The sequence below is a fragment of the Schistocerca nitens genome, chromosome 5, assembly GCF_023898315.1.
Source record: "Schistocerca nitens isolate TAMUIC-IGC-003100 chromosome 5, iqSchNite1.1, whole genome shotgun sequence".
Lineage (NCBI taxonomy): Eukaryota > Metazoa > Arthropoda > Insecta > Orthoptera > Acrididae > Schistocerca > Schistocerca nitens.
In genome coordinates this window covers 281,625,910-281,639,040 of record NC_064618.1, presented here as the reverse complement: position 1 = coordinate 281,639,040, position 13,131 = coordinate 281,625,910, and the positions used below count along the sequence as shown (strand labels likewise).

General features: G+C 47.8%; 1 protein-coding gene across 1 annotated transcript in view; it reads left to right on the top strand.

The window, feature by feature from the left end:
* The first annotated feature begins 3,063 nt into the window (after positions 1-3,063).
* LOC126260387 (carboxypeptidase B-like) overlaps positions 3,064-13,131 on the top strand; it is a 77,856-nt gene continuing 67,788 nt past the window's right edge. The window contains exons 1-2 of the mRNA XM_049957715.1: positions 3,064-3,140; positions 7,260-7,469. Of these exons, the coding sequence (XP_049813672.1) occupies positions 3,064-3,140; positions 7,260-7,469 (287 nt within the window). The remainder of the gene's footprint in view (positions 3,141-7,259; positions 7,470-13,131) is intronic.

The window sequence follows — 13,131 nt, the reverse complement described above, 5'->3', positions numbered from 1 at the left end:
AGACCGCTCGGCTAAAAGCCGCGCGGCAATAGACCGAACACATATTCTTCGCTCTCGGTGCTGCGTGGCCATCCGGCGCCCGGTCTTCTTGCAACTGTACATTCCCGAGACCCGCGGTGCCACCATTCACGTATAGTGGTTACATCCCTGCCAAGTCTTTCTGCAGTATAGCAGAAGGAACATACAACAACTCGTAGCCCTATTACACTGTCTCATTCAAACTTCGTGAGGTGCTGACAATGGCGTGTTTGTTGTCTTAAAGGCATTCTTGACTAACATCAAACGACCGCGGTGGCCGAGCGGTTATAAGCGCTTCAGTCCGGAACCGCGCGACTGCTACGATCGCAGGTTTGAATCCTGCCTCGGGCATGTAAGTGTGTGATGTCCTTAGGTTAGTTAGGTTTAAGTAGTTCTAAGTTCTAGGGGACTGATGACCTCAGCTATTATGTCCCATAGTGCTCAGAGCCATTTGAACCATTTGATTAACATCAACTCATCACGTCCAATATGAAGGTAACTAATGCTCACGACCGTTACGGTGTTGTACCCTCATTCAATAGACATCATCTTTCAGATGCAGAAACATATCTACCAACGTTCGTTTATGTCGCACAACTCCTTGATACAGCGATATATATACCGTGTAGAAAATACGATATCTTACCTCTAATTACTTTAAATAGTTAATTTACGTACCTCACAAGCTTGGAAAGTGCACTTGATTTCCATTTTACTCTCCGATATTTGTCTGTAGAAAAATCTGAGTATCCCGATTCCTTTACACGAATTGATCCTACAATTCGGTACAGCACAAGACCACAGTTCGAAATTTTCTAATCAGATACTTTCTGGCGATGGACACTACACGAGGACAGTCTATTACATTCGCGCAGTGGATCATGGTAGCGAGACCAGACATGTCTTACATAAACCATGCTTAGAGCTGCGGAAGGGGAAGTACCGTAGCTCTCGACGAAAATGACGCCGCACAGTTGTAAATGAATTGCGCCTGTTGAAACGGCAGATGCAAAACTCCTTATTTTGTTGCGCTATCGCTTACTCGACGCACTTTGTAAACCGTTATATGAACAGTGAATGTTCAAGGGAACTAGCTGACAAGGGAGACACACAGATCCGTACGAATCGGCAACTTGCGATTAGGACACACGTAAATTTTCACTTTCGACGTGTAAGGTAAAATTCAGGCTACGTGTAGCTACTTATTCTTGCAGAAGACGTACTCTGCTGGAAAAGGGTGAATCGTTCTGAAATGTCTTTACGTCGAATGTGTTCTACGTGCGTATTGTTTTCGAGTTATCATTTTTGTTTGATTTTATTTTTCTTTGATTAAATAGATCCATTGCACTTAGGACAGCAAAATCTACGTTTTTTTGGTGGCATTTCGGTCTGCCGAATTTTACACGGAAAGTCTAAATAATCTGCATCACTCTAGACAATAATACACTCCTGGAAATTGAAATAAGAACACCGTGAATTCATTGTCCCAGGAAGGGGAAACTTTATTGACACATTCCTGGGGTCAGATACATCACATGATCACACTGACAGAACCACAGGCACATAGACACAGGCAACAGAGCATGCACAATGTCGCCACTAGTACAGTGTATATCCACCTTTCGCAGCAATGCAGGCTGCTATTCTCCCATGGAGACGATCGTAGAGATGCTGGATGTAGTCCTGTGGAACGGCTGGCCATGCCATTTCCACCTGGCGCCTCAGTTAGACCAGCGTTCGTGCTGGACGTGCAGACCGCGTGAGACGATGCTTCATCTAGTCCCAAACATGCTCAATGGGGGACAGATCCGGAGATCTTGCTGGCCAGGGTAGTTGACTTACACCTTCTAGAGCACGTTGGGTGGCACGGGATACATGCGGACGTGCATTGTCCTGTTGGAACAGCAAGATCCCTTGCCAGTCTAGGAATGGTAGAACGATGGGTTCGATGACGGTTTGGATGTACCGTGCACTATTCAGTGTCCCCTTGACGATCACCAGTGGTGTACGACCAGTGTAGGAGATCGCTCCCCACACCATGATGCCGGGTGTTGGCCCTGTGTGCCTCGGTCGTATGCAGTCCTGATTGTGGCGCTCCCCTGCACGGCGCCAAACACGCATACGACCATCATTGGCACCAAGGCAGAAGCGACTCTCATCGCTGAAGACGACACGTCTCCATTCGTCCCTCCATTCACTCCTGTCGCGACACCACTGGAGGCGGGCTGCACGATGTTGGGGCGTGAGCGGAAGACGGCCTAACGGTGTGCGGGACCGTAGCCCAGCTTCATGGAGACGGTTGCGAATGGTCCTCGCCGATACCCCAGGAGCAACAGTGTCCCTAATTTGCTGGGAAGTGGCGGTGCGGTCCCCTACGGCACTGCGTAGGATCCTACGGTCTTGGCGTGCATCCGTGCGTCGCTGCGGTCCGGTCCCAGGTCGACGGGCACGTGCACCTTCCGCCGACCACTGGCGACAACATCGATGTACTGTGGAGACCTCACGCCCCACGTGTTGAGCAATTCGGCGGTACGTCCACCCGGCCTCCCGCATGCCCACTATACGCCCTCGCTCAAAGTCCGTCAACTGCACATACGGTTCATGTCCACGCTGTCGCGGCATGCTACCAGTGTTAAAGACTGCGATGGAGCTCCGTATGCCACGGCAAACTGGCTGACACTGACGGCGGCGGTGCACAAATGCTGCGCAGCTAGCGCCATTAGACGGCCAACACCGCGGTTCCTGGTGTGTCCGCTGTGCCGTGCGTGTGATCATTGCTTGTACAGCCCTCTCGCAGTGTCCGGAGCAAGTATGGTGGGTCTGACACACCGGTGTCAGTGTGTTCTTTTTTCCATTTCCAGGAGTGTAATTCATCAATTGCAGCGGAAATTTGAAGTTATCGAAACCAAAGTGAAACTCAAAGCTTTTTTTCACCGCACCTTCGTGGCAGACTGTTAAGAAAGCAGTCATCAGTGAAACACTCGCGTGAACTGATAAGGTCGCGTATATATAGGCGGGCATCCATCACGGATGACAAACGTTAAGATGCGCTCCTCGGGACTGAGTCTGCTGCTGTTGGCAGCACTGCTGGCTTCCGCGCTGGCAGCCGTCTCCTACCGGGGGTGAGTTAAAAATATCATTGATCCATTTAAAGGTAATCTCTCAACGGAGGTGCAACTGCTTTCTCAATTATTTGCAAATACTGAAAGAAAAATTTCTCTTCCTAGAGTAGAAGTGTTTATCTCAAAAACGTAGTAATCAGTTTAATATTCAATACAATGCGTTGTGTGTTGGCTTTCTTCCTTTCACATACGATATTCTTTGAGTTCTTCTTGACACCTCTGTTGTTTTCTAGCCCATGGCTTTAGCACTTCCACTATAACAATCAACTCCTCAGTTTCATTTTTTTCTTTTTATTTTTCACCCAAGTGTCGTCCAATCTCAAATTATGCTCCATGCAGTTTCCTTGCGACCACACCTGCCTGGCCCCACGCATACCTCCGCTGCATGGGGAAAGACTGAATGTCATCAGAATGCGGACGCTGCAGCGCCTGCAGAACAAGGTTCTCAGGTGGAGCCCGCACGCCCCGCCACTCTCGAGAACTGTCACTCTCCACGAGGAAGCGGATATCGTGCCCTGTTCTTTCGGAAATGCCCGAAAGAACAGATACCATGAAAATTATTTAAACTGACAAACTCTGGGAGGTAGTAGAGGAGATCAAAACAAATATTTTTCCCTAATGTCATTTTTTCCTATGAGGAGTATTTAAACCGGTAAAGGAAGATTTCTCTGGCGGCAAATTAATTAAACCAACAAACACTTTTCCACTTTTTATGACCAAGAGACAACACATTAACACAACCCATTTTCAATTACAGTAGATTTTCAAAAATGCCTCCATTGACACGTAAATAAAGGTTACACCGTCGATCATGTTCTGTCTGACACGGGAAAAAACCCCAGGAGTATCCTGAATTGTTCCTGTTACTGCTACTATCCGGGCAACCAGGTAATACGGCCTCCACCGGTTTAAATAATCCTCATAGGAAAAAATGAAACTAGGGAAAAATATTTGTTTTTATGTCCCCTACAACCTCCCAGAGTTTGTCGGTTTAAATAATTTTCATCCTATATATAGGACATGGAGGACGCATAAATTGGCCAGCCCGTTCTCCTGATCTTACACCTCTGGACTTCTTCCTGTGGGGTACGTTAAAGGAGAATGTGTACCGTGATGTGTCTACAACCCCAGAGGATATGAAACAACGTAATGTGGCAGCCTTCGGCGCCATTACACCAGATGTACTGCGGCGTGTACGACATTCATTACGCCAGAGATTGCAATTGTGTGCAGCAAATGATGGCCACCACATTGAACATCTATTGGCCTGACATGTCGGGACACACTCTATTCCACTCCGTAATTGAAAACGGAAACCACGTGTGTACGTGTACCTCACCCCTCATGGTAATGTACATGTGCGTCAGTGAAAAAGACCAATAAAAAGGTGTTAGCATGTGGACGTAATGTGCTGTTCCAGTCTCTTCTGTACCTAAGGTCCATCACCGTTCCCTTTGGATCCCTATGTAATTCGGTGCTCTCCGATACACACGATCGAACAGCGGAGGAGTGGTACTCAAGCGTCAACTTTAGGTTACAATATCTCCGGATGTAATTAACATTTTACAATGCAACAAACGGCACTGATTACATATTTGTTTATACACTCATGGAAATGGAAAAAAGAACACATTGACACCGGTGTGTCAGACCCACCATACTTGCTCCGGACACTGCGAGAGGGCTGTACAAGCAATGATCACACGCACGGCACAGCGGACACACCAGGAACCGCGGTGTTGGCCGTCGAATGGCGCTAGCTGCGCAGCATTTGTGCACCGCCGCCGTCAGTGTCAGCCAGTTTGCCGTGGCATACGGAGCTCCATCGCAGTCTTTAACACTGGTAGCATGCCGCGACAGCGTGGACATGAACCGTATGTGCAGTTGACGGACTTTGAGCGAGGGCGTATAGTGGGCATGCGGGAGGCCGGGTGGACGTACCGCCGAATTGCTCAACACGTGGGGCGTGAGGTCTCCACAGTACATCGATGTTGTCGCCAGTGGTCGGCGGAAGGTGCACGTGCCCGTCGACCTGGGACCGGACCGCAGCGACGCACGGATGCACGACAAGACCGTAGGATCCTACGCAGTCCCGTAGGGGACCGCACCGCCACTTCCCAGCAAATTAGGGACACTGTTGCTCCTGGGGTATCGGCGAGGACCATTCGCAACCGTCTCCATGAAGCTGGGCTACGGTCCCGCACACCGTTAGGCCGTCTTCCGCTCACGCCCCAACATCGTGCAGCCCGCCTCCAGTGGTGTCGCGACAGGCGTGAATGGAGGGACGAATGGAGACGTGTCGTCTTCAGCGATGAGAGTCGCTTCTGCCTTGGTGCCAATGATGGTCGTATGCGTGTTTGGCGCCGTGCAGATGAGCGCCACAATCAGGACTTCATACGACCGAGGCACACAGGGCCAACACCCGGCATCATGGTGTGGGGAGCGATCTCCTACACTGGCCGTACACCACTGGTGATCGTCGAGGGGACACTGAATAGTGCACGGTACATCCAAACCGTCATCGAACCCATCGTTCTACCATTCCTAGACCGGCAAGGGAACTTGCTGTTCCAACAGGATAATGCACGTCCGCATGTATCCCGTGCCACCCAACGTGCTCTAGAAGGTGTAAGTCAACTACCCTGGCCAGCAAGATCTCCGGATCTGTCCCCCATTGAGCATGTTTGGGACTGGATGAAGCGTCGTCTCACGCGGTCTGCACGTCCAGCACGAACGCTGGTCCAACTGAGGCGCCGGGTGGAAATGGCATGGCAAGCCGTTCCACAGGACTACATCCAGCATCTCTACGATCGTCTCCATGGGAGAATAGCAGCCTGCATTGCTGCGAAAGGTGGATATACACTGTACTAGTGGCGACATTGTGCATGCTCTGTTGCCTGTGTCTATGTGCCTGTGGTTCTGTCAGTGTGATCATGTGATGTATCTGACCCCAGGAATGTGTCAATAAAGTTTCCCCTTCCTGGGACAATGAATTCACGGTGTTCTTATTTCAATTTCCAGGAGTGTATGTTCAGATATGCTTACAAAACTAACGGGGTTCCATTAAAAAAAAACGTAGGTTTGTGTTAAAAAACATACTTCTATGCATTTTTTTATGGTTTGTATTAACCAATTACGCTAGCCCCCCTCCTCACGTTCGGTCTGTGGAATCGATTCGTCTGTATTTGATGTGGTTTACGAAATATATCCAGTGGTAACGTTAGGTGACTCACCCTGTATATACTATTTAAGGCTCACCGGCCATTTGACCATCTTCTGTGCGGATGCACAAACAGTGCCCGAACTCTTACGGGAATTCGTAGTAAAGCCGCGATTAATGAATATGATAGGCGGGGACACTATGATTATAGAGCGGGACAATAAGCTGCAAATGTGGGTCTCACGGGAGGCGTGACAGAGATAAGTCCCTGCAGTCGCACTGCCCTCTGTGGCTCTGATGGGATGCCGGCACAGTGGCTCAGCGTGTTCGGTCAGAGGGCTGTGTGCTCCCTGTAGTAAAAAAAAAACTGAGTCAAGGAATCAACGATCATCTTGAACGGATGTCTTGTGACGACGAACTGTGTCGGGGAAAAAAATGGCTAGAGCGTCTGCCATGTAAGCCTGGTTCGAGTCCCGGTCGAGGCACACATTTTCAACTGTGCCCGTTGACTTATATCAACGCGTGTATGCTGCTAAGGGTATTCATTTCATTGTAATTTCAGTACGTGGACGATTGGTTGGTTATTGATGCACCAAGCCGTTGGTAAGACGTCGACCAGTTGAGTACTACCATGCGTACATACAGGCCCTCCCAGTAAAGTGGCATAAGGCCTTTGCCTTTGCCTTTCTAGCCAAACGAATGGAGAATAAGATGGTGTACTGGAATCCCGAATAAAACCAAACTACTTTCAGAAAAAATTTCTGTTTTACTAATCGAACGCCCCTCGTACCTACCCACTGATGGCATGTACGCATCAGACTTTCTGTTGGCAGCTGACTGGGTCTTCTGACTGCTTCACTATTTTTGTAGGGCAGTATGTATACACGAAAGTCTGGTGCACTTATTGCCTCGAGGAAGCAGAAAGGGGGATGGTCCAACAGGTGGCGTGTTGTTGACAGGCACCAAGTTTACCGGCTGAAGCCCGCGGAGGAGCACCTGGCGGCGGTGGCGGCTCTGAGAGTCAGAATGGGCCTCGACTTCTGGTCGCGGGCCCACCTCGCCGGCCACCCTGTGGACGTGAGGGTGCCGCCGCAGCTGCTCCACTCCTTCCGCCAACATCTCAACCGCCACAACGTGCCTCACGAGCTGCTCATCGCCGATCTCGAAGAGTAAGTATTCCAGCCTCTTTTCAACATACAATAATCTAATTTATTCCATTAACCGTGCTGTTATCTTTGGGTCTCCGGCCGCTGTGTCCGAGCGGTTCTAGGCGCTTCACTCCGGAACCGCGCTGCTGCCACGGTCGTAGGCTCGAATCCTGCCTCGGACATGGCTGTGTATGATGTCCTTAGGTTAGTTAGGTTTAAGTAGTTCTAAGTCTAGGGGACTGATGACCTCAGATGTTGAGTCCCATAGTGCTTAGAGCCATTTGGACCATCTTTGGGTCAATATGACCCGGAAAGGAGTTCGTTTTTCCATAACGTCTTTATATTGAAATATTAGCGATTGAAACTTAATGGCTTTGTTTCTTCTACACAGATTAAGCTTCAAACGAAAAAATGGTTTTTCTCCCCCTTCCTGTAGCGTAATCTATTACTCTTCTGTCCCTTGACCACAGCGCTAAAAATTCATAATACCTACAAATTTTAGCATTAAAATTTTATTTTTATCTGCCTTCCTTGTAACGTGTGGCAACCACCATCCGTTTAATGAACCCCCATAATGCAGTGCCCCAAGACGACAGATTACGATATTGGGGTGGCTACTCCAAATGTGCAGGCAAATGGAGAAAAGCAAGCATTAAGAAACGTTTTGAATCGCCCCGTTGTGTCATGCAGATGTGTTGCTATTGTACCGATCGGAAGGTCACCCCTGAAGATTTTTGTAAACATACAAGCAGTTATTGTAAGCGCTACCTATTGGGAGCACGCCACACTCGGACGGTTTTCAGCGTTTCAGTTGAAAGTAAAGTGCCATTAGGGGTGCATGAAAGATGTCTGTGGAACAGCGCAGAGTGGTCAATAAAGTCCCATTACCCCCCACCGCATGTCTACGTATTCATAGGTGGTTGCACTGTATTAATGTGCGATCATGACAGACGGCAACTTTGAGGTAGTGTGACTACTTAGTATTATTCATTCAGAAGTGTTTGTGTGTACACTGTAGTTTTCATAACAGAATATGATCCTCCACTATGTGCGATGTGAAATTCTTAACTTGCTTGCGTGGTAGCAGGCAGTAAATACAAGTCGAACAGCATCCTTAATTTGGTCATCTATGTCGCAACGTTTGGCAACAACCTTTTGTATGAACCTACATAATGCATTGTTGCAAGATGAAGGCTCAGGACAACGTGCTGGCCACTCCAAAGGTTCACGAAAATGCACAGAACTACGTCCAATACATTTATCAGGGAATATCTCCTTGAGGCATTCTCTAACTCAATAGCACATTGGGCTAGTGCTCCAACCTGTTGGAACTATATACGACCGAGCAGCCCCCGATTCTGCAGATGCGGAAGAAACCAATTACGTAACGTGATGAGAGTCACGGCACCATCGAAAAAATATTGACCTACCAGTTAGGATGCAGTCATTGCAGCCCAGATTAAGGGCTGATTTCAAGTCCGTCATACAAATGTGGGTCTTCTTAACTCCAGAAATAAATGTTTCTTGCCTTTGTACTGAGATATATTGAACACTCGCCCGAGAAAAACAGTTTCTCCCATGGAGGAAGAATTTGCCTACAGTCCTGATGACGTTTTTGCATGACATTACCTCTCAGTTCGTTTACAAACGAAAGGTTAAATGCCTTTAACATCGAATAATTCTTCATTATGTACGTTTGCAACGTCTAGTAGAGAACTCTCACTTGTTGTGACGGCTTATGAATGTAATTCTTGGCGAACGTTCGACAGATGCTGCGGCCTCAACACACGTTTCCAGTCTCTATGATGGTCTTCCTGAGTGGGGTTTATCTGTTATGCGACCAGTTGCAAAGAGCTTTTCCTCCCGCCGTAAAACTGTTGGTTTTGGTGGGAAAGGTTTCTGGAAACCTACAGTGAAGTCATGCTGAACTCATTACAATCCGTTACTCCATAGTGCCTGTGGACTCATCAGCCATGATTTAGATGTACCGGGTGATCACAAAGTCAGTATAAACTTGAAAACTTAATAAACCACGGAATAATCTAGATAGAGAGGTAAGAACTGACACACATGCTTGGAATGAAATGGGGTTTTATTATAATCAAAAAAAAGGTATTGCTAGACTCGTGAAAGATCTCTTGCGCGCGTCGTTTGGTGATGATCGTGTGCTCAGCCGCCACTTCCGTCACGCTTGGCCTCCCAGGTCCCCAGACCTCAGTCCGTGCGATTATTGGCGTTGGGTTACCTGAACTCGCATTTGTATCGTGATCGACCGACATCTCTAGGGATGCTGAAAGACAACATCCGATGCCAATGCCTCACCATAACTCCGAACATGCTTACAGTGCTGTTCACAACATTATTCCTCAACTACAGCTATTGTTGAGGGATGATGGTGGACATATTGAGCATTTCCTGTAAAGAACATCATCTTTGCTTTGTCTTACTTTGTTATGCTAATTATTGCTATTCCTATCAGATGAAGCGCGATCTGTCGGACATTTTTTGAACTTATGTATTTTTTTGGTTCTAATAAAACCCCATTTCATTCCAAGCATGTGTGTCAATTTGTACCTCTATATCTACATTATTCCGTGACTTATTGAGTTTTCAAATTTATACCGATTTTTTGAACACCCGGTATATCAGCACTTAAAACAATAAGAAACAGCAATTCATTAACATCTCTTTAACACTCTGTGTAGTGAACGTCCATAACGTCACGAAGAACAGTCGCGACCAACGAATTCGTCTGAATAATGGTCGCGCAGAAGGCTCGTCAATCAAGGATGTTGCTCACCGTATGCACAGAAGTCAAGGTGATGTAGTGTGATCATGGAATCTGTTCCAAATGACGGATAGCGTTGAGGACTTACACAGCGCAGGCTGTCCACGTTCGACAGGTGTACGGGATGATCAATATTTACGACTTTTGACTCAAAGAAGCATGAGATTAGTGCTCTAGAACTGAATTCGACGTTCTAAGAGGCTACAAGATGTCATGTAATGAATCAAACTGTTAGGAGACAATTGCATGATGTGAATCTCCATTCCCAATGACCATGGCGATCACCACAGTGGTACCACAACACCCTGGACTTCGTTAGAAGTGGCCAACAACTCAAGCAGAATGGACGCCGCAGGACTGGCATCAGGCACTGTTAACAAACGGAACTCGCGTCTGTTTGCATCCTATAATCGCAGACAACGTGTGTGGGTACAACAGGTATTTGTATTATCGAACACCTCCAACACTGTCTCCCACATGGGCAACAAGGTGTCTGTTGTAATACATAGAGCCACAGTACACCTTTCATGTTTGTTGAGGGTAATCCCACTGCTCTCACACGAGCGAGATTCTGCAACCAATAATGGGACTGTATCGCCAACATTTTGGTGACAATTTTATATTGATGGATAATAGCTCGCGTGACCATCGTTCTTTTCTTGTGAACACGTTCTTTCAGCGTGCTAGGATCACCATAATCTGCCTTTTTTCCAGACACAAACCCAATCGAACATGTGTGGAATCGATTAAAACGGGCAGTTTTTGAAGTCTAAAACGACCACGTTCTCCGTGCGTCTTACACGGAATCGACATTGAAGAGCGGGACAACTTGATCTCATCGATGGTATGCCACAACGGGTTGAAGCCTGCACCCGAGCAAGGGGATGTTCCACCACGAAGGCCTAGTTGCTCAGGAGTGCTGCGAAACAAAAAGCAGTGAGAAACAGACGATTTTGTCGCTACACAAATGGTTTTCTGATCTGGTGAGCTGGACATATTTCAAACAAAAAATGTCGTGTGACCAGGACCTCCCGACGGGTAGACGGTTCGTCGGGTGCAAGTCTTCAGATTTGACGCCACTTCGGCGACTTGCACGTCGATAGCGATGAAATGATGATGATTAGAACAATACAACATGCAGTCCCTGAGCGGAAAAAATCTCCGACCCAGCCAGGAATCGAACCCAGCCCGTTTTTTTATTTATTTTTTTATTTTTTAATGAATACCTTTAGCTCAATGCAGGCGTCGATGTAAGTCAACGGAGACAGTTGAAAATCTGTGCCCCGACCAGGACTCAAACCCGGGATCTTCTGCTTACATGGCAGACGCTTTATCCATTTTTTTTTAAGGTAATGACAGAATGACAGTCATGGGGCAGAGTGGGCAGGGGTCGTACTTGGAGGCCTGGCCACGGTGTCCCCGTCTCCTGACAGGATAAATAAGGGAGAGGCAACAGGAAGGAAACAGTGTACATTGTAATTTCTGTGTTAGTAACAATAATATTTGATTTATTCATTTAATTTTAATGTCCCAAAAGAAAAATCATATATAAAAAAGAAGGGAAAGAAATATAGGGCTGAAGTGACATACTCGTCACTTCAGTGGGAGTAATAACCTATCCCTCGAAACAACGTAAACCTGGGACTCCCCACCGCTTCGGCGGGTTATGAAACATGCTGCCTAGAAAGTTCGCAAAATGCGTTTTATATTTAGAGTGGCGTCGGATGAGTTCGTGTTGTTCTAGTAGATAATGCCAATAGTCCATGCCCGATATCAAGGTCCGCGAGAGCACGTAGTGCGATGCGTGTCCTCCAATCCATCGGATTGCCGAAGTTTTTTGTGAGGGGAAAAAGGCAGCGTCAGGGAAAAATAAAGCGTCCGTCGTGATCGTTGATTCGTCGGTGCGTCGGAGGAGGGCCATGATGCGTTGCGTCAGCCGCCAAACATCCTTTGCCCCACCGCACTGCAGAGAATGTTCGTCGGTGTCCTACATGCCACATATAAGGCAGAGCGGGGAATCTACCATGCGAATGTCGTACAATCGTTGGCGGTTGACTGTCTTGCGGTTGATCAGTGTATACCATGACGATCGCGCTGCTGTGGTGAGGAGAGGTGTATGGACAGCTCGCCAAATCTGTCGCCAGTTTCGTGTTGGGTATTTAAATTCGACAACATTGCTGCCATGATGACGCCGCAAGTATCGATATATCTCACGGGTAGTGGGGATTCTTGTAGAAGGTATCTGTAACTGAACATAACTAAAATCAACAAAAAATCGCGCGACGTGAGACAAAGAGGGCGAGATTGTGCCTACCGCCACCGGTGGTTTAAAGGACGTGGGAAGAAGCACATCCAGGATGGCCGACGTGATGGCGTGTTGCCGTTGGTTCCAAGTGCGTAGCGTCGCTCGCAGGTATAGAGCTAGGGCCTTGTTCCGCACATCCGTGAGGTTAAGTCCTCCAGAATGGTGTGGGAGAGTTAAAGTCTCGTATTTGATCTTAAACAACATTCCTTGGCTGACATAGTATCCAAAGGCCGCCATTAATCTGTCAGCAATACCATGTGGCATTGGCAGTACCTGTGCCAGGTGCGGCAGTCGCGAGGCCAGGTGAACATTAATGTAGTCCACCCTTTGGAGCAGGTCGTGCTTTCGGAGTGAATTGTTGCGTATGTGCAGTCGGACGTTCTGGAGGAGACGTCGATAGCTCGCCGCCGCTGATTGCCGTAGCGATCGGGTGAACAATACACCTAAGCATCGCAAGATGTCCACCGTCGTAAACGGACTGTGCAGAGCGTCCAGCCCTCGACCGATGTGCATGATCTTGGTTTTATTCATGTTGACCCTGCTTCCCGCAGCTACTCCGTACGTAGTAAGAAGGGTAACCACCTGACTTA